The sequence below is a fragment of the Pteropus alecto genome, unplaced genomic scaffold (assembly GCF_000325575.1).
Source record: "Pteropus alecto unplaced genomic scaffold, ASM32557v1 scaffold215, whole genome shotgun sequence".
Classification (NCBI taxonomy): Eukaryota; Metazoa; Chordata; class Mammalia; order Chiroptera; family Pteropodidae; genus Pteropus; species Pteropus alecto.
This window is the reverse complement of record NW_006436287.1, coordinates 955,480-977,595: the sequence shown is the minus strand read 5'-3', so window position 1 is coordinate 977,595 and position 22,116 is coordinate 955,480. Positions and strand designations below refer to the sequence as shown.

At 51.5% G+C, this 22,116-nt stretch overlaps 1 protein-coding gene across 1 annotated transcript in view; it reads left to right on the top strand.

Moving 5' to 3' along the window:
* The window catches only part of NECTIN1 (nectin cell adhesion molecule 1), a 66,713-nt gene that overhangs the window by 35,847 nt on the left and 8,750 nt on the right, over positions 1-22,116 (top strand). Inside the window, exons 2-6 of the mRNA XM_006912619.3 lie at positions 14,158-14,508; positions 15,068-15,370; positions 15,796-15,913; positions 17,387-17,538; positions 20,703-20,709. Of these exons, the coding sequence (XP_006912681.1) occupies positions 14,158-14,508; positions 15,068-15,370; positions 15,796-15,913; positions 17,387-17,538; positions 20,703-20,709 (931 nt within the window). The remainder of the gene's footprint in view (positions 1-14,157; positions 14,509-15,067; positions 15,371-15,795; positions 15,914-17,386; positions 17,539-20,702; positions 20,710-22,116) is intronic.

Sequence of the window (22,116 nt, the reverse complement as noted above, 5' to 3'; positions counted from 1 at the left end):
GCTCTCTCTCTCTCTCGCTCTCTCTCTCTCTCGCTCTCTCTCTCTCTCGCTCTCTCTCTCTCTCGCTCTCTCTCTCTCTCGCTCTCTCTCTCTCTCGCTCTCTCTCTCTCTCGCTCTCTCTCTCTCTCGCTCTCTCTCTCTCTCGCTCTCTCTCTCTCACACACACACACACATCCCTGCCACCGGTGACTCCTGGGCTTTCAGAGGTCACTCTGGGCAGTGTGGTGGGCAAGGAGGGCATGGGAATGGGACTGAGAGGGACGGAAGGGAAGGAAAGGAAGTAGGTGGCCCCAGAGGCTGGGCTGCATCTGTGCAGCTGGGCTCTGTGCCCTATTGCCTACGTGCTTGCTGTCTCTGCAAGGCAGGACCAGAAGCAGGTCCTGGCATGCCGGGCCCCTACCCAGTGACTCCTGAAACCCCAACAAGTCTGAGCTGGAAGCAGGGCTGGGCGAGGCTCCTGACAGACTTGTGTTGGACAGAGGGATGGTGGGGAGGAGGAGATGGGGAGGATGGGAAAGACCTCACACTGGAAACTCTGACACTGCCAGTGACAGGGGAAACTGGGAGAGAGGGGTCAGGGCTGGGAAAATGACCAGGACTCAGGGTTTTCACCTCCTGCTTCTTGGATCCCCTCAACCCACATGCCCCTGCCCGGTAGGGTGGGAAGAAGACAGGCTGTGACAATGGCAGGGACTTGCTCGTCTCAGCATTTTGCCAAGTAGAGGGTGATAATTTCAGTGCTGCTGAGAAAAGGAGAGGAGGAGAAGGGAGGGGGAGGAAGGAAGGATGGCAGCTGTGTGCTGGGAGCACAGTGAGGCCAGGCAGGTAACCCAGTAAACACCATGGAGGTCACTGTGTGCAGATGCCGCAGATGCCCTCTCTCTATCCTCACCCCAGCAAATGAGGTGACTGATCTCAGCCCATTTTACAGGTGAAAAGGCTCGGTTTCAGGAAGGTTGTGGGACTTATTTGTGGGTCCTACCACTAGTAAGCACTAAAGCCGAAATGAGCAGCAGGACAAACTAGAAAGCGCTATATCTTCCCACTACCCCTTTCAGCCTCCTGGGTGCTAGAGAAAGGGCCAGGCCAGAGTGGGCTTTCAGGGACTGGATGTGTGTCCACAAGGCCCTGCCATGATGTGGAATGGGGAGGAAGCAGGAGAACATGGAAAGCACAGCACCCCTAATCAGGCAGTACCCCGCCACACACACCCAGGTGCGGCCTTCGAGCTCAGCCATCTTCTCCCTGCAACACGATGTGAGGAACTTCTGAAGACCCCACCTTCTCTGGCCATCCCAAGGGTAGAAAGAATACTGTGAGCCATGACTACCTTCCTTCTTGGTTGCCACCAACCTGAGGCTGAGTTCAGACCTGGAGTGAGTTGAGATTAAGACTAAAATGATGGCCACACATAGAGTTCTCACCTGGTGGTTAAAACCAGGAAGCGGTCAGCACTAGGATTAGGGTCACATAACCCAGGTCTTTTGGTCTAGGTTGGCATTGACATTGAGACTGGGCTGGAGCTGATATTGGGGTTTATATTGGTAGTTGTAGAGGATGCTTTTCAGGGTTAATATTGGGGGTGTAGAATGAACTGGGGATATTACAGCTAAGGTTGGTATTATCAGAGAGGTTGGAGAGTTTGTGGGATCCAGCACCGGTTGCCTATATTTGGAGGAGAAATGTTCATTTTCCACTTGAGCTTTGGACTACACAGAGAATCAAAGTTGGGGGTAGTAGCCAAGCCAAAGCAGGTTGAGTATGGGGATATGAAAAAGAGGTGGATTCTGAATGTGATGGAAGGACCATTAAAAGACTTTCCCTCCCCTTTTCCCTATCTTGTCGTATCCTGTCATCCAGTCCATCCCAGGCCCCACTCAAATGCTACCTAGACATCACTCAAAATTTCAGAGGCATCGAGAGGTCTTTCTGTGAAGTTTGGGTTCTCTCATCAGCCAAGGGACAATAAGGACTAAGGGTTTGTCTCTTCCTCTCCACTTCAGCAGGCCTGAGGCCCAGATCTGCTGGCGTCTGAGAGACCTGCCCTCCTAGCCCACCTCCAGCTCCCCTGCTGGACACCCTTTAGTAAAGGAGGCTAATGAGGCAATACCAGCTGAGGAAGGCCAATCAAAGAGGAAATGCGACCCCAAGCCTTTGCCAGTTCCTTTTCCTGCCTCCTCCTCTTGTCTGTTCGCTCAACTCTGCCCATTAAAGAGGTTTAATGCTGCTCAGAGTGCAGAGACTGCTATCCTCCCACATGTCTAGGAGCAGAGCTCATAGGGTGGCAAGGAAGACTTTTGGGGGATGGAGACAGTCCTGAACCATGTGGTGTGGAAAGGGAGACTGAACTGCTAGAGTTTGGGACTAGGTTGTGGCAACTAAGACATTCCAGGAGGGGCTTCACCAAGGAAGGGCTGTGCATCATTGCTCCCTTTCCCAGCACCTCATGAGTCCAGGGCCAGAGGCGGGGTCCCCTCTGCAGGCCCCAGAGCACCCTATTGCACTGCCCCCTGCAGAGTCTGTAGAAAGAGTCCCAGGAGCTAATCCCCAAGGTCTGGTTCAATTCTTGTACCATGCGTACAGTGAAGGATTCACGAAAGACTTGGGCCTCCCAGCCCTGCCTGGAAGTCTTATGCGTAACCCAGCCTTGGACTGCATTTTGACCATAGTGTCACACATTGGATCCAAACCAGTGAGCAAAACAGCAGTTCTGGTGTCTGCAGCAGGCACCTTCTCCCTCTCAGGCAGCCTCTTTAGCGGCTTCAGAAACAGGTAGAGGGGAGGAGATTGCCTTGGGCCCTAATCACTGACCTAACCTCCCTGTCCAAGAGTCCAGGGTCACCACTGTGCTGTGACCACAAAGCATTTCAGCACTTGGGACTGGTGAGACCAAAGGCCTTCCTGGAGCGTAGGGTCAAGAGGCAGTCTCTGCCACCCCATCCCAGTACCCCTCCAGGGACCCTCAGTACTATCCCAGCAAGTGAAAGTTGAGTGCTTAGTCCTGCTGCTTTGTTGGACGATGTGGACATGACGTCCTGAGTTGTGGAGTTGACTTGTCTTCATTGTTTCATCGGTAGCAGTGCCCCAGCCCGCACCCTGAAACCTACATGGTCCCTCCCACTCCAGCCCTAGAGTCCCTCCTAGCAGGAAGAATTCTGACCAGCGAGCTTTGCCTAGGAGGAGCCCCCAGGGGCAGGAGGCAGTAGGACAGGAGGCAGTGCTGCCAGCCCAGGTGGAGGAGGCTGGCATGGACAGAGGTGCTAGGAGCCACAAATGCCAGCCCAGGGTGGGACAGGCTCAAGGGCTGGTGCTATAGGGTTCAAATGCCCCAGGGAGTGGGTGGTGGTATGTGTGTGAGGCTGGAACCTGCTGTATGCTGCCTGCATTAAAAGGAAAGACAGAAGAGGAGAGCCAGGCCTGGGGGTGAGAAGAGCAAACGGCAAAACTTAATGACTTTAATATGAAAGAATTTGCCACTAATTAAGCACAAACACTCCACTAATGCAAAGAACACATGTTGTGGATTTCACTTAAGCAGGAACCAAATGAGGTGAAAATCCTTCCAAAATGATAGCAGTTTACCAGGCAAAGAAAGACAACCAGACCTCGTTTCTGCTCTTAGTAACACAGCCCCCTCGTCATTGCATCCTCCTGCTTCCCTGACCAAGTGTTCCAGCCACACTTCCACTGAGTGTCTGTGTCTTTTCTCCCAGCTCCCCCTTCCCCATGCTCTGAGTCCTCTAAGGACATACATGCCACAACATAACCCACAAAAACAGCAGTTTTTTTCAGTCCAAACTCCCCAGAACCTCCAGTCCTCTCCACCTATCTCCCCCAAACCTCGCCACCCATCCTCCTACAAAGCCTCGCCAGAGCAGGCGCTCCAGACAGGAAGGCCTGCAGCCCTGCCCTGACCCACCTTGCCCTCTTTTTTCCTGTTCCCCACTCCCCTCCTGCGCTCACCTTGCTCAGGTCTTCCCTGCAACCCATTATGTACTCTAGCACCCCTGCCTGTGCTTCATGCCCCTTTCTCAGGTCAGGGATCTTAACTGGAGGCACATTTCTCCCACAGGGAACATTTGGCAATATCTAGAAATGTTTTTGGTTGTCGCAACTGAGAGAGGGTGCTTGCTGTTCGCAGAGAGTGAGCAGAGGCCAACGATGCTGCTACACATCCCACAATGCACAAGACAGCCCCACAAGGATTATCCAGCCCCAGATGTCAACAGTGCCGAGGTTGAAGACCTCTGCTCTGGGAAATACTTTCCCAAGATCACCCGTTGCATTGGTAGAGGCTGGATGAAGACCAGCTTACCTGATTCCTAGGCAGCTTCTTTCCCAGAGACTATAATAACAGTAATACAGCCACTTGTGTAGCATAACTATGTACTAAGCACTGTGCTAAGAGCTTATATGAATTATCTCATTTAATCCTCATATCAGTCCTTGGAGGTAATACTATAATTGTCCCCAATTTATACATGGGAAAACTGAGGTACAGAGATGTTGATGCAACCTGCTCAGTCACCCAACTAATAAGTAGCAGGTACAAACCCAGGTCTGTCTTAATCAAAGTCAGTGCTCATGGATGAATTATCTTATTCACCCCCACCATATTCCTCTTAACCCCTTTCCTGAAGCAGGTACCATATACCCACCTGACTGCCTTCCCCTCCTACACAGGCCCAGCCCCCAGCCATCATGCAGGCAGCTTCCTGGAGCTGGACAAGGCATTGGCAGAGCTGGACAATGGGTTGGTTGGACAGGCCCTTCCTGGTAAGAGGCAGATCAGACCTCCACTTCCAATCACAGAAGCCACAGGGCTAAAACAATGCATATGTCAATACTGAGCTTTTAAAAGGTTTTTCTGGGGAGGCCTAGGGAATTCTCCCTCTGCTTTCTCCAAAGTCCCCAGCCTCTCCCACCCCGACACAGGCCTTCTAAAGAGGTTGCTGCCTACACTTCCTAAAATGTGTCATTAAAAACATACACCCTCGGCGGGGAATCCAGGCTTCCGTGTGAGACAGTGTCATCTGCTGCAGCTGGGGTAGAGAGTGTTTGGCATCAGCTAGAGACGGGACCTACCTGAATCCTGGCCTTAGTGCCAGGCAGTTCCAGGCCTTCAAGGCCTCAAAAGGCCAGGACACAAGAAACCCAGGCTGTGTGGGGAGGGGTGTGGAGGTGGAGAGTATGCAGGCTTTACAGTGCTAAAACCTTGAGGTCCCCGGGGCTATAGCTTGCTTGAGTGAGAAGAATATTTTTCACCTTATGATGTGTTGTGAGGAAGGGGGCAGGGCTGGGTGCGAGGAACTGGGGCAGCAGAAAGAGGAAGAGTCAAGAAGTGGAGCATAGGAAGTGAGCAGAGGATATGGGGTTGGGGTACAGGCAAGAGGTCAGGCAAACCTACACCCTTTTGGGGTATAGCTCTCTGGTTTCAGTCAAGAAAATTCGGGCTCTGACATTCTTCCCTTCCATGCAGATGTGAGGCCTCTCACTCTATCTCTGTCTTCCTACCCTACCTGCCCACACTGTGCTGTGTCCTCCTGTTATAGGTCCTGCCCCTTGACTAATGTGCAATTTCCAGGAAGCTGCAGTCAGATCTGAGAAACAGCTAACCCTGACCCAGGATCCGAACGGGCTCACAGCCTTCTCCATTCATTTGGGGCCCCCTTATGCTTACTATATTCCAGGGACTGGGCTGAAGTCCTGGCCTTTTCCCCTCAGTGGTGGAAATGCTATGACAGATGCATGGGGCCCTCAGGGTACAAGAACACCTCACTAGGGGGAAGGGAGAGGCTCCAGGAAGCTCAAAATCAAGGCTAAGTTCATTCAAGACTGATGAAGAGGACCTCAGCAGGTAATGGAGTATGCATTTTAGTGGAGGGAGTAATATGTCAGGGAATTGATGACATTATTCCATGTGGCAGGAGAGAGAGAGAAGGGAGAGGAGGTAGCTGGAGCCTGGGGTACCCCAGATGAGTTCCAGAGCCCAAAAGGACTTTGGACTTGATCCTGAAAGCTGCAGGAAGCCATGAGAGAATTTTGAATAGAGAATGATTTCTATTTTAGAGAGTGGAGAATGGATTAGAGGAGGGAACAAGTATGTGCACTTGGAATTATGCTACAGTACACTGGTTAAGAGATGACTGTGGCCTGCACCAGGGACTAAGTGTGAGAAGAAGGAGGGGACAAGGTGGGAAGGATGAGCTGGTGAGTGCTAAGGTTCAAAGGAGAGGGGTTAGAATTGACGTAACTGAGGCAGAGTCCCAGCCCAGGAGTGTTGAGAAAATACAGAAGTGAGACTCTGCTAGGGGGAAGAGGGACTCAGCTGCTGAGAGGGGGCTTAGGAGGAGTCTGGATTAGGGCCAGTGGAAATAGAGAACAAAGATGAATTCAAAAGCATTTAGTAGCTAGCATCAGCTATACTTAGTGATTGTGTGGCTTTGGAAGAGTCCTGTGCACCCCAGTTCTGCCATGTGCAGCCTGGATTTTCCTAGCATCCTACTTAATCTGGGAGGTCTTCCTGGAGTTGCTGGGCAGCATACAAAGGTAGAGAAACCACTTGATAGAGAAGTTCCAGAGCCTGATCTAGGGAAGGTACAGAGCTGGGGCAGAGAGAGAGCCGGACAGATGACATCCAAAATATAGCCCTCCAGGGTCATGGGGTCCAACGCTCTCATTTACAGAAAAGGAAACAGGCCAAAGAGGGAAAAACTGTCCTACCTAAGGCCATACAGAAGAAAATGACCAAGTATCAGGGACGAGATCCCAGTTTTCCCAGTGTCCAGTAGGCACCCTTCCTCCCCACCGCCTGACCAGAGGAAAGGTGACATGTTCAGGATGAGCAGCATTGAGAGGACCAAGAAGTAGGGCCTGAAGCCCAGAGATAGGAAGGGGCAGAGCCAAGGGGCTCTGTCTTCTGGGGTGAGAGGTAGAGTGGGCTGCCCAGGACCTGCCCTGCCCTGGGCCTTGGGAATGGCATAGCCAGTGTGAAACAGGCCTGTAGGAGAACAATCCAGGTGTCCCTGGTCACTCGCTCCTCAATGAAAGAATGTAAAACTGATTCATCCCTGTCCCCCAACATGTCCTGCCAGGTTTCAGAGAGAGATGGGACTTGCCAGAGCAGTCCCCACTGTCACCACCACCCTGGAACTTCCATGCTGCCAGAGAACAGGGCTGGCTCAGCCTGTCTGGAAGATGCTGGGCTCCCACTCTGATTCCTTCTTGGGTTAGGGCTTTTCCCAGGCTGCCGCACCCCCTCCTCTCCCACGCACTGCACTCACCCTCCCAAGGCGCCGGGCGCCAGTCCCACAGCCCATCATTAACCAGCTCTATGTGGAGATTGGGTGGCGGGGGGCGGGGGGGAGGATGTAATCAGCTAAGAGGAAAACATCCTCAGTTTCTGTGACCCCACGTGAGGGACGGAGGCACCTGGGTTTGAATAGTGGCAATTAGCCCCTGACTCTGGGATTATGGGATGTACCACTTCTGCTGGTGAGGTAGATGTGGAAGGGATTCAAGACCCAAGGATAGCTGGAGCAATCCAGTGGGCACTGCTCCCAGAGAGAATCCCCCAGGCCCTACTTCCACCAAGCAAAGCACCTGCATTGCAGGAGGCAGGGGAAACAGTACCGCTGGGCTAACAGTGGCACAGGGCAGGGCACTCAACCCAGACTCAGTCCTCATGCCCTGTTGCTGTATCCAGCCCCAGTTAGGGGTGGTGGCTAAGAGTGCAGGGCAAGAATTGGATCAACTGCTCTGCTGCCTCTCTGTTTCCTTACTGAGCCCTCTGACCTGGGTTGCCTCGGACCCTCTTCTGAGTACAGAGGTGGGGCTCACAATGCAGCCTGGGCACTTGAGGAGCTCCTGGTTAATGGGGAGACATATCCCCGGGGCGTAGAGATGAGACGGGACAAGTTCAAAGGACTTCAGTGAGAGCCCGACTCATGTAGGTTCTTGCTGACAGAACAGTTGGGTTTAGGCGACACTGACAAAACCTTTCTAGAGGAGGGGACCCTAGAAAGGGGATTCACTCTTGATCTCACTCTTTTCTTTGCTAGCCAGCCTCTTCCCTAGGTGGACTGGCCTTGGCCTCTGAAAGTGAAAGGCTGGCCAGCCCTGGGAATTGACATTTGCAAAGAAGCTACACTGAGAGAGGGACCTATAATCTTTAGGTCATTGTGCTGACTCAGCAGGGTTTCAACTGGAACACTGCCCCCCCTCCCCCTCCATGAGTCATTCCTACTTACCGCTTAGCTGGTTTCTCCCTGGATGTCCTTTTCCTTTCTGCCAGTTTGCAGGGTGGTGGGGATGAAGGGGGGAGTGTAGCATCCCAAAAGATTTTGGTTTCATAGAGGCCCATGTTGGGGAGCCTGCACAAGCAGGGAGGGAGGGGTTAGGCCAACGTAAGCCTAGTGTGCTCCCTCTTTCTCCAGGCTACACCTGCTACTTCTGCCCACCCAACTGAGGGCACCCAAACAGAGTCAAGAAAAGCGTGGGGGACAGAAAAAACGTGGTCCTTGTCAGAAATCCCTGAGTCTCCCCTTCCCCTGGGCCCTCCTTTTTCCCACCCACAGAGGCCCAGTCCCAGTGTGCTTGTCCAGGGATAGGGGTCTGAGGTTTCAAAGAATGGGAAGAGAAACTGCTCAAGTGGGTATGGGAAGGAGAGCGCCATCCCCTCATACTCTGGCTGCACCCCGCTGCGTGGGAACCCTGTGGCCCCAGCCTAGGATTAGCTCCACAGTGGGCAGGGCAGGAGGGCAGGGCCCTGGGGAGCAGGTTTGTCGGCCACAACTGAGGCGCCTTTGTGTTTGGTTGCTGAGCTCAGGCTTTTGCAGGTCTGTGACGTCTGGGGGTGGAGTGGGGGAGCTCAACTCCTGCCTTGTCAGCTCAGCAGTTCTGGGAAGCCATGAAGGCAGCCCAAACTGCCCAACCCAGCTCTAATGGGGAAACTGAGGCACTACGCACTGGCCCTAGGGACCTGGGTCCCAGACCCTGGAGCTCATAGAATGCTCAGTGAGAATAAAGGCAGTGCTCGAGGTCAGGAAACAAAGAGACTAATTCTTCGATATCCCCGGGATGCAAGAACCTCTCTGCTGAGGATACAGGTTCCCATGGATCTCTTCACCCTTTACTCCTCACCTCTCTGGCTCCTTCCTGCTCTGCACATAGCAGCTTCATGCAGGTACCCCCCCACCTGGGCTCCCAAAAGTCGCTGTTTCTGACCCACCACCTGACACCCAGTTACTAGACTCCAGATGTGGCTCCATCCCTAGCCCGCAGGCACTGTGGCTGCAGTATTGTAACTAACATTTATGCCATTTTTCGAAAGGGGTGATAAAGGTACTGAGATTACATTCCAGGAGGGACGCCGCCCAGAATGAGGTCGTGGAGAGTTAGATTGAGAAGTTGAGTCTATTTTTATGGTAGAGTAGGAAGAGCACTACTAGGCTAGGTTCTGCTCTTTTGTGTCCCTGAGCAAGTGAACCAACCCCTCTGTACCCTGGTCTCCTCTATAAAATGATGGATTACATTGTCTATTGAGCTCCAATATGCTTCCATTTTAGTGGTCCCATTCCCACATCTGAGATAGCCTCTGCTCCTCATATAAGAAGGAGCCTGCAGGCAAGGAGAGACTGACCAGCGCTGACTGATTGGGGAACCAGAGAGAGTCCGCAGGGTACTCTTCAATCTCTGGATCCTGCCAATGTTAGCTATGACATGATCAGCTCAAGCGAAGGCCAAGCCTGCTCCTTTCCCTCTCCCACAGGAGCTTGCAATCTGTTGGGAAATAGCGGGGAGATGCACAACAGGAAACACTAGACACACATGCCAGGAAACAAAAAATAACAAGGTACATGTTATACGTATCTTGTATAAATGTAGATATCAGCTAAGTAGGAAGGGATAAGAGTCATGAAGGGTTTCCTCGAAGAGAGAGCCTAGGAGCATCCAGCACGGCACCTACTACTGGCTAGATGCTCAATAAATATTTGTCGAATGAAGTTCCAGGAAGGGATGGCTACTGCTTCATAGATGAGAGATCATTATGATGATGATGGTGACGATGATGACAGTGATGATGATGGTGGTGGTGGTAATAATGGTGATGATGATGATGACAGCAACTAACTTTTGTTGAGTATTTAATTTGTATTAAATGCTGCTTCTCTAAGTTTCGCATGTACTCATTCATTTAATCCTTATAACAATTTTATGAGATATGTATTATTATAATACCACATGCTACCTTAGTGCAAACTGAGGCATAGAGAGGTTAAGTCATTTGCCCAAGGTTTCACAGCTCAAAGGTGGCAGAAGGAGACTACAGACCCATACTGTTTGGCTCCTCACAACACCACCATACTGCCTGAAGGGGATGGTGACCAAACAGCCCTTCAGAGGTGGGAGAAGCTTGAGTAATGTAGGCGAGACACGGCATCTGTTTTGGGTTGTCAGGGCCAGAGTGGTTGGTGGAGAGGCTTCAACTACCGTGAAGAGGGTATGTATAGTCTCCAAGGGGGCTCCCTCAATCCCCACCCCTTCTCCCAGGCTTCCAGATGAGGCTGATGGCCCACCGCCTTCTGCACAGAGGCGGGCCTTGTTCCTGAGTTCCTGCCCCCATCGACCCTTTCTCTCCCTTTTCACTGGTGAGCCCTGTTCCTCAATTGACTAGCATTCTGACCCTGCCTGTCTAGAGTCACCACAGGTCTGCCCCACTCTCTGAAAGCCTCCCAATTTGCCCAACATAAAGAACGAGGGACATTTTCTCTGACCTTGCATCCTCAGACCAAGATGGGCACCCCAAGCCAGAAGCTTGGGTTCTGGGTTCCTAAGCCTGGAGTGAGGTGAGGGGAGAAAGGGAGGGTCTTCAGACTTTTCCAGAGTTCCCAGCCTCTCCCATCTTTGGAACTCTGGATCCCCATCCTTAATAATGCCAAACCCCATACTCCAAGAGCTTCCTTATGCCCACCCCCAGGGCTGTCTCTCCTGACTTTACTAATCAGTGGGCTCTGGACACAGAGGCCAACATCAGAATAAGTCTGCTTGCTCATTAGAGGTCTTCCTGCCCCTCCTTCCCTGCCCTCTCCATTAGTGTGGCAAAGGGGGCAAGGGCCAGGAGAACTCACTTTGTATGCAGTGAGCAGGCACACCAAGTACTTTCATCACCGCCCCACGCCATGGGGTTGCTTCAGAGAGAACCACACCAAAGAGAAGGAAGCAGTCTCATGCTAAAACAGACATGGGGGTGGGGAGGGCCATTTCTGCCTGGTGAGCATTAATGGATGAGAGGTGCTCTCTGGGGTACCAGAGCCCCTTGCAGTGCCCTCCCCACCCCACACCCAGGCTGCTATCGCTGATCTCCATTCCTGGTACTCACAGCTCTGAGAGTGAGGTCACTACTGAAGATGCCACAAATGAATGTCAGTCTGTATACCAGGCACTGAACCCTGCCTGTCCCTGTACCTGTGAGGAGATATGGGGTTACATCAGACTGGATGGCCTTGTCCCACTGCAGGCTCCACTATGCCTTGACACCAATCCCAAGATGGCTCCTGGTGCCCACACCTCTCCTCTACTCCCCAACCCATACCCATGACCCAAAGCCCTCCCAACTGGCTTTTCCTGGCTTTGTGTGGTGAAAGTTCTCCAATTATACCCACATTATTTCAGCTGCTGGGCAAGCTTGATGAGTGGAGACTGAGGGCAGAGAGCACCCACGTACTCTGCTGAGAGGGCCTAAAGCTTACCTTCTTGTCACCTGGCCAGTCAGCTAAAGTACTGGGCTGTCTGGCCCACTGCCATCACCATAGGACTGTATCTGGGGTGGAGCCACAGCTGGGCTAGACTGCAGTTCAGGGAATCAGAGCCATTGAGATTGGGGAGTCCAGCCTATTCCCTCACTGAGTAAGAAAATAGGGTTCAGAGGAGAAAGTTCCTAGCTAAGGTCCCCAGGCAAGCTCAAGACAGTATGGCTAGAATCGAAGCCTCCTCACTTCCTGGTAGGTGTTCCACCATCAGATTCCCACCAGTCTGCAGTGCATCTGCCCAGGGACATGTCAAAACCCATAGACTGGCCAAGGGGACAGCTGGAGAAGTGAGAGTGTGGATACCCCAGGTGAGCCTTGAAGGGCTGTGTGGATATGAGTAGGCGTAGAGAAGGGGAACATAAGGGAAGTTTTTAGAGCATGGCAAGGGCTTGGCTAGAAAGGACCAAAGAGATATTTATTCAGCAAGCATTTCTTGAGTACCTACTATGTGTCAAGCACAGGGGATACCACAGTGACCTAGAGAGACCTGGCCTGTACCCTCTTGAGGGGAGGAGTAGAGGGCAGCCTGCTTCACTGATCATGGGCTTTGGAGCCCTCAGAGGAGTGTGTCCTGCTCCCGTGTCCCGCTCCCTGCAGAGGCAAGTACAAGCCCCAAGTTTCCACTCTTGAACCCCAGAATCACTTGGGGAGCCATTTGGGCCATCCTCCTACCTCTGGGTTAGTACAGGACCTGGCATTGATATTATTGATGGCACTCAATAAATTGACTGAGTCAAGTAAGGATGCAAAGACATGATATGTACAAATGCATGGCCAGTGACAGAGCTCAGGAATGAGCTCAAGCCAGAGGGAGCTGAAGATACTGCTGGAGGAGATGGCTGCCCCAAGTTAAGGGGGCTGAGACAAGTTCAGAGTTAAGGAAGCTCAAACAAAACCATTCTAGATGAGATAAGACAACTGGTAGGGAGACTAGAGTGAAAGTATTCATTCAATTCTATTGATTGCTCCCTCCTTCTTGTTTCCATTGCAATTTGTAAATATTGTTGAAACAAATATTTACTGAATACCTACTGTGTGCCAGACGCTGGGCTAGGCACTGGGGATACAATAATGTTAAAGACACAGACCCTGCTCTGGACAAGGTCAGTCTCTAGAGGAGTCAGAGGTGTGAACAACCACATTCAAAGGCAGAAAACAGCTGTAATCTAGGTGGCTGCATTCACACAGCTGCGAGGATCAGGAAAGCTCCTGGAGGAAGTAGCCAGAGTAGATTGTCCACAGGTGGAGAAAGAGAAAAGCCTTCTAGGGAACTGCATGATCTAGAGTCTGGAAGCATTCCATCAATTGATTCTGTGCTCCTTGGGTGCTGGGACTGAATCACTCATTGATATGACTCAAGTGCTGATAAATGGACTCAGCAAACAGTAGTTGAATAAATGAGAGGAATAAAGGGGCGGGGGGATGAAGGGAAACACAGAAACATGGCATATTCTGAGGGGGTGCTCAGTCAGCCATGATTGGGAGGTGTGGTATGTGGAGAGATGTGGACAAAAAGACAGGGCCCTGATGATGAGGACATCAAATCCCAAGTAAAGGCATTTAGACTTGATTATGAAGGCCACTGGGAGCCAGAGGAGGCTGAGCTTTATGCAGTACCTACTTCTTTCTGCCTGACTGGGTAAGAAGGGGCAAGCCACTGCACTCCAGGGCTCAGGACTCAGCTGTGAGGGAGAAGACAGCAGGGGTGGCCACAATGATGGCACTGTGGGCCATTGTGCTCCCCTGGTGCTTCTTGCCTTCTGACACACTTTCGCATCCATCATACCATTTGGTTTTCCTAGCAGCCCTGGTAGGTAGAGACCACTGGATTACCCACCCCATTTGTCAGAAGAGGGAACGAGGCCCTGGAAGGTGAGGCAGCTGAGTGGCTCCTCACCTGGGGCTGTACTCAAAAAGCAGTGCATTCAACCTTCCTCATCAAAAATGAGGATGTGGATGCATATTTTCTGCAATAGAGCAATATTGATGATATATCACTAGATGAAAGGCAGCTTATGGAACATATATACAGTATGATTCTGATTTTGTAAAAAAAAATAATAATAATTAAACAGATGGTTACATAGATATAAACAAAAAGGTAAAAGAATATTTATTTCCTACAAGATTATCAGTGATATTTCTGAGTAGTGGATTTATGGATTGTTGTCATTTTCTTCTCAGCATTTTTCAGTATTGCTCAGAATATTTTTATAACAAGCAATTATTCTTTTTATAATCAGAATAAAAAGAATAACGACTGCTAGGAAAGACAGACCATGCAGAGGGAATTTGGGTGGGAGCTAGTGCCTGTTGCTGACCGCTCCCTGCCATCTCCCTTGACCAGGCACCCGCACACAGGTGGTCCAGGTGAACGACTCCATGTATGGTTTCATCGGCACGGATGTGGTGCTGCACTGCAGTTTTGCCAACCCACTGCCCGGTGTGAAGATCACCCAGGTCACGTGGCAGAAGGCCACCAATGGCTCCAAGCAGAATGTGGCCATCTACAACCCAGCCATGGGTGTCTCTGTGCTGGCTCCCTACCGTGAGCGTGTGGAATTCCTGCGGCCCTCCTTCACGGATGGCACCATCCGCCTCTCCCGCCTGGAGCTGGAGGATGAGGGTGTCTACATTTGCGAGTTTGCCACCTTTCCTGCTGGCAATCGAGAGAGCCAGCTCAATCTCACTGTGATGGGTAAGCTGGACCAACCCCTCCCTCCTTGCCTGTGCAGAGGCTTGTGGTCTAGGGGCTGGCCATCCTCCATGTGTGCCTCAGTGACCCCAGACACTCTCCTTGGGTTGGCATGCTCCCAAAGCTCCAAGCATGGCACTTTCGGTCCCTTCTAGCCAAGCTGACCCACAGTTCACTAAGTACTAGGGTCAAGGCCTCAGCTGTGGACAGAGCTGAGGAGCACTATTCAGGTTGGAGCACTTCGTGGGTGGCCAGGAGGCAGACAGAAGCATTAGACACCATGGTAAGGAAAAGGGCTGCTTGAACCATTTGCCTTGATCATGACAAGACTCCAAGAAGCCCTGCACATGACAAAAGGGGATACAAATAGTAGAGCAGGAAGGGTGGAGATTAGACATGAAGACATCCCTGTGAAAAGTGCTGGGAGGGGCTTTGGCAAAGCACAGCTGAGCGGTAAGGATGGGCATGGTGACCTGAAGCAAGGCCTGGCAGGTACATACCCTCCTGGGCCTGTGCATCTTTGACCAAGCACTAGAGCCAATTCCATGGCTCTCTCCCACAGCCAAACCCACCAACTGGATAGAGGGCACTCAGGCAGTGCTTCGAGCCAAGAAGGGGCACGATGATAAGATCCTGGTGGCCACATGCACCTCTGCCAATGGGAAGCCACCCAGTGTAGTGTCCTGGGAAACACGGCTGAAGGGCGAGGCCGAGTATCAGGAGATCCGGAACCCCAATGGCACAGTGACTGTCATCAGCCGCTACCGCCTGGTGCCCAGCAGGGAAGCCCACCAACAGTCTCTGGCCTGCATAGTCAACTACCACATGGACCGCTTCCGGGAAAGCATCACCGTCAATGTGCAGTGTGAGTGGGGGCAGAGTGCAGGCGGGTGGGTCTCCTGGTGAGGGCACCACTGTCTTTTCCCACTGCTTCCCCCTTGCCAATCCTTCCTCCTCCTTCACTTCTCCTCTCCTGTCACTCTCCCCACCCCCTTTCTTTGCTCACTCTCTCTATCCTTCCTACTCTCCTCTTTTTCCTTCTTCCTCTCTCTTGCCAGAGATGCTTTGTCCTCCCTTCCTCTCTTCTCCAGCACTTCTCTTTGCTCAACTTTTCTCTCCTCCTTGTTCCCCTCGCTGCTTCTGTACTGAGAGTTCATGATCTTTACCTTCCCTCTCATTCTTCTCCCTCTTCTGGCTGTTTCCATGTCACTGCCACTCCGATGCCTTCACTCCCCGAAGTTCCTTTGCCCCAAGTCCTGCTCTACTGACCTCACCCTTTTCAAACATCAGATGAGCCTGAGGTGACGATCGAGGGGTTTGATGGGAACTGGTACCTGCAGCGAATGGATGTGAAGCTCACATGCAAAGCTGATGCTAACCCCCCAGCCACCGAGTACCACTGGACCACGTAAGTGCTATGCAAGGCCACCCACCCCACCTCCAGGAGCCTTAGGTAGGGAGGAAATTAGGATCTAGGCTCAGGCTCCTCAGTGAACCATTAGAGATACACTCCCAGCATGCACACACACTTGCGCGCGCACGCACACACACACACACACACACACACACACCCTTGTTTGACAGCATCAAGGTCACTGGGACAAACCATTCCACCAGAGGGGGCTTCCCTTGTAATCTGCCTCCCTTCTTCTCCCTAATAATTTTGTCATTTTCCTTTGGTGATTCAGTCTGAGTCACTGCCACCACAGCCCCCAGTATTTATTTTTATCAAGGTGTCCCCAGGGAAGCTGGCTTTCTGGAGCATTCCAGATCTTTCTTTGTTCCTATTTCTTCTCTCCAGTACCCCCAGATTCTCAGGGAGAAAGCAGCTGTCAGCCTAGAATGCCTGTGTTCATGGAGTGCTTATCTCATATGCCATCATCACATTCTTGGCTTCATGGTCTTCAAGCCTGGCCCTTGAAGGGTCCTGTTCCCCTTCAGCCAGTGCTGATGGCTTGAGCCAGAGTTCTTTGCAGGGAAGGGTGGATGGAACACACAGAGAGAGAGGGGTATAGTGGAAGCCAAGAAGAAGGTTGACACAGGTAGCTGGAAGACAGCTGTGCAGATTGTATCTACACTCCTTTATCCAGGAAGTAGAAAGCATTGGTTACCCTAACTATTACCTTCTACCTTTTGGAACAAAAAGTGCTTCTGAAGGTGTGAATAGGCAGGGCCTGCTTGCCAATTTCAGCTCTGGACCGAAGATTTACTAGGTCCCACAGCATCATAGCTTTGTGACATTGGGGATCAGGAGGAAGAAGGAAGGTCTCCTATGTTCTGGAAACTTCCGAGATGCTCCCAACATGGAAAAGGCCTGTGACATGTCCAGCAAGAACATAAGATGGTGAAATGGAACATAATTCCTAAACATAGGTCACATTTCATTGGGTAGCTTTTTAAAATACAGATTCCCAGGCTATGGCCTTAGAGGTCCAGTTTCAGTAGATCTGGGATTAAAACCCAGACATCCATATTGTTAACCAACTACCCAGGAAACCAAGGACCAACAACCAGGAGCCATGAGTATTAAAACGAGCACTGTGCCAGGAGTCCAAAAATCTGGCTAAAGCTCTAGCTCTGCCGCTTACTAGCTGTGTTTCCTTGGACTTGAAACTCAGGTTTCTTATCTATTAAATGGTACCTGTAGCTATGTATTCTATCTACGTTTTGGTGCTATGATGATTAAACGTGAAATGCTGAATACTATAAAACTGTCAAGTACAAGAAATTATTGGTGTTGTTGTTTTTATTCTTTCCAAGGTAGACCCTACCTATGAACTCAGCAGAAGGTCTGGTAGGCTTAGAGCCAAATGGGTGACATGGGGCAACCTCCTGGGGCTAGAGAGTCATAATTCTCTGCCATGTCTCCCAATCCCTGCAGGCTGAATGGCTCTCTCCCCAAGGGCGTGGAGGCCCAGAACAGAACCCTCTTCTTCAGGGGACCTATCAACTATAGCCTTGCAGGGACCTACGTCTGTGAGGCTACCAACCCCATTGGTACCCGCTCGGGCCAGGTGGAGGTCAATATCACAGGTAGGAAGCTGCACCTCTTCCCTGCCTCTCCCCACCCACTGCTTCCTCCATTTCCTACATCCCCCACCTTTGGGTTGTTTCACTACATGAAGCTCGTGTCTCCTTTTCCTACTTCTCATTCTCCCTTAAACTCTAGCCATTGGTCCAGCTTTGCCTTTCTCTTTCCTCTGTTTAAGGCTATGTGTGAGACAGTCAGGGTGACCCCCAATCAGGGGGAGGAAGTAAGTGCTGTTTATAGCAATGCTGTTGGTGGTGGGGGTATTGTTAGAGCCTGCTCATGGGTCTGCCAGCAGAAGTCACCATGTGATGCTCTCTTGGTGGAGATGGGTTTGCAGGTGGAGCTCATCTCCAAGCTCTGCTCCTGCAGTTCAGGAAACCCACTTGGGTGAGGTTGCCTCAGTAAGGATGCTGGAAGGAAAGCAAAGATATAGAGCAAAGCCATCGTGATTGGGGTGTGCCTTTCCTCTGAATTGCTGTTTTCCTTGCATTTTTCTCTCCATCAATGCAGATGAGGAGATTCAGCCACCTGAACTTCCAGGGCAAAGGCGAGACATAGGCTAGAGTGTTCTGCAGGAGACTTCACATGGGACATGAAAGGAGCATGGGCTTCAGTGTCAGGCCGGTGAGGCTCTAGACAAGCCCTCATCTTAAAATGGGGATAATATGAGGTGCCTTGAAGGGTTAATTATCAGACTTACACATAATATAGGCCAAGTACTTAGCATAGACCTGTCTGCCAATAAATGGCCTATGTGCTATGATTATCTTGACTTCTGTTGTGATCACTATTAATGGAAAGGTCAAAACAAGCTAACAGTGGGGTAAATTCCCACCACAGGCTTACAACTAGAAGAGGGACTGTCTTTAACATTGTACCTAAGCTAGGCTCAGGGTGAGATAGTGACAGAAAGAGCCTCCTAAAATGGAAAATAGCATCATGCTACTGCTGAGATGGGCAGAGACTGACATCAGAGGGTGTGTTACTTCCTACTTTCTGAGGAAGTAACCTCAGAAAGTTGGGCCAGGTTCAGGGAGAGGAAGTTGGGCAGGGGTTACTGGGCTCCAGGTGCAGGACTTGGGCAAACCCTGAGGCTTCATGAACTCTGAGCCCGTCTCAGAAGTGAGAGACCTCATTTGTGGGTACAGTCAAGGGACAGCTGCAGAAAGAACAGCCCAAAGCTGTCCAGGGGCTGCACTTACCCGTCCTCAGGGCAGTTCTGTCACCTCGGTCACCTGGGGTCATGGGGGAGGGTAGAGCCACTTGTCACTTGCTCTTTTCTTCAACTTCCTGCCCTTGGCCTTCAGACTGCTTAAAGGCCTAGAGAAAGTTGAGGCAGCCCCTTCCCCAGGCTAGGATTTGGGGTTTCCAAAGGTTAGCAAGAAAGGAAGGGCCCCAGAGTCCTACATTTTTCCCTTCCTGGAGAAAGTTTGAGCAAAGCTCAGTAAGAGCCTCATAGGTACCCAAGCTCCATGGGGGCAGGTGAGGGTAAGGAGTAGTCATAAGGGAATATGGCCACCCCACAGAGAGGCCTGTCATAAGAGAACAATACAGACTTGGCTTGAGTGTATTCACATAATAGCTCCTCCTCCTGGCTGTGTGCCCTTGAGCAAGTCCTTTACCTCTCTGAACCCCACTTTTCTAGTCTGTAATATGGAGCTAATCATACTTATCTCAGGCTTCTTACAATCACACTAAATCCATATTCCACTGCCTGGCACATAGCGGGAGCACCCTACATGGTGATACCTTCCCCTGATGGTGGACCACCCACGCCACCACTGTATACTGCCTCCCTCTCCACTACCCAGGCTCTCCGGGGAAACTAATGATTGGGAAATCGGGGGAAGAGGCCAAGAAACCCAGGAGCAGCATCCTCCCATTGACCCTACTCCCCAGCATGAATGGACCAGCCAAAGGCCCTGCTAGGCTTATTGGGCTAAGTGGTGCTGCTCATCCTAGAGGCAGGACAGGGAAGTCAAGCGTTCCTTCTCCTAAAGCCCAAGAGGATGCAGGATGACTTATCAGGAAGTCACACCAGGTCTAGGAGCAGGGAGGAAGACAAGGGGATACTTCCCAGGCCTTGGCTACAGAGAAGAGAGGAAAGGAAGGGAGACTGGCTGCAGAGGTGGCCATCTCCTTGGGGGTGATTGCAGCAGTGGTGCCCTCCAAGTGGTCAGTGGTCAGGACTAGGCAGCTTTGCAGGTAGGTAGGCCGGGGCCAGCCAAGGCACACAGCATGCCTTCCTGTGCTCCCTGGAATTACAGAGTGGGACAAGAATGGTAACCAAAGACACACACACATGGGCCTTGAATAAGGGTCTTCTGTTGTTGGCAGGCAGGAGCCATGGAAACATGGACACTCACTGAATCATTGATGGGCCCAGGAGCTGTTTAGCTGGACATCCCAAGGGAAGGTCTTTCAGTCCCCTCAGGATTCAGCCAGGAGGCCTGAGCCTTTTCAGAACTGTTTGTTCTTGTGCTCATGGGCAATTTCCAAGCAGCAGCAAACCCCACCAGCCTTCACCCTGTAGTGGCTAGTTCTTGTCACATCCTCTGGGGGCTCACTCTGAGGGGCACAGCCATGCCCTGTGCTCCAAACTTCACTGGTCTGGAAGGAATGATGAGTGAGACAGTTAAGTGGAAATTTAATTTTTCACTCTGGCCTTCCATTCAGGTAATAGTTCTGCCCTGGGCTCATATGGAGAGGGAAATGAAGAGCAGTTGGGGCAGGGGCAGAAGGGGTGCAGCAGGGAGTGTGCCAGAGACATGTGTATCCTGGACCACTGCACCACCAACACAGACACACTTTGGCACAGACTTCTCCAGATCCCAGATCCTGGAGGAGGTGGTATTTAAATTGTTTCTGTGAGGATGAGTAAGTGGGCAGTGATGGAGAGTGGGGGTTCCCACACAGGGGAAGCGTGTGGGAGGAAAATGGAAGTAGTGGAATGTTCTCTCTGGTGGCCAAGGGGAGACTCTGAAAGGTTCTCAGCAGAGAAGCAGTGTAGCAAGGCGGGTTGGTTTAGACTGACTATTCGGGAGGCTTTGTGAATGGCACAGGGGAACTAGTTAGGGGCTGTACAAGTAAGGGTTTCCCTAGTGGAAAACGAGAGCCTTGGGCTGTGGCCATGTGGATGAGAGAGCAGAAGAGACAAATGCACCAGAGTTTCCATAGGGTCCTAGGGCCCTCCTAATGAGGAGCAATTTCATGGGATTTGCCAAGGAGTCGCAAAACAAACAAGTAGAGGTAATGCCAAGGGTGAGTAGGGGTACCCAGGTTGCGACTTTGACCAAACTAAAGAGGCTAAGTTAGACAGCAGCTGTCCCTGGGTGGGGGTGTCAAGAGGGGCGTGACCAGGCCATTTCCAAAGCTGAACAGGAAAGCAACTAGGGTATAGGATGTCTATCCCAATTCCTATTTCCAGTGACATCCCTGGCTCACCTATTGGGGGTGATCGCTTGGGAGTGAAGATAACAGTGTTTGTACTTTAGGCTGGGAGTTCTTCAGACCAAGGATTGGTGGGGCTTCAAGGTTCATCTAGAAGGGGTGGAGGGCCTGTGAATGTGTATGCCTGGGCATGAGTGTGGATGTGTTTCTCTGAGTGTGTAAATGTGCACCAGCAGGCTGGTGAGCAACTGTCTGCATGCTGAGTGTGCAAATGGGAGACCATGGCTGTGCTGTGGGCAGATGTGCCTTTCACAGATGGCAGTGTGCTAGAGAGTCCATGAAAAGGCAGCTGCGCCCTCACCCTGGGAGGATTCCGATCTCTTTAGCTCTATGAGGCCCTGTGCAATGGTCTGACAGATGCACAGCCACCGCAACTGCTGGAGGAGGAGAAGGGCTTCCCAGAGTTTGACCTCAGGCCTTCCCATTCTCCCTGCAGCCTACTGCACTGCACGCTGGGAGGTGTAGTTCTCACAGCTTCCTAGCTTTATCTTCTGATGCTCCTGCCTGTGTTGGTTTTAGAGGCAAGCCCAAATATTCTTTTTGACCCTAAGCTTCCTTCAGGTTCTAGATTCAGACTATAAACCCTAACTCTTCACTCTATCTCAAATCCATCCAAAACCCCTGCCCCAGCCAACCTACGTGTCAGGAAACCAGGACCCCAGAGGAATGCAGAGCCCCCACTGCCCCAGATGGGAGGCTGCAACCCTTCAGGAATGGGGGCCCAAGCTGCTCCTTTTGTAAGAGGATGTAAGGGATGCAGGCTGGACCCCTGCCAGGACACCACCACTCAGCTCCTCCCAGCTGCAGCTCTTGAGGCTCTGACACAAAGACAAGAGCTACTGGCTGAATGTGACAGCTGGAGGGACAGAGGGGGAGGGGTGTGTGTGCTCCATTCCACCCTAAACAGCCCCCTCTGCTTACGAATTAATTAGGTCTCTGTATCTACTCCTTTCTTCTGCACCCTTACTTGGCATCTTCACTCTGAAGTCTGCAATGCTGGAAGGTCATCTTAGCCATTCTTCTGCTTCTATGCAAGCCTGGCCCTAAAGTGGCCAGCAACCTCTAGTCCCAAAAAATCCCCAGGGTAGAATAAACTTCCTAGGACTAGAAAAAAAAGGTTAAACAGACAG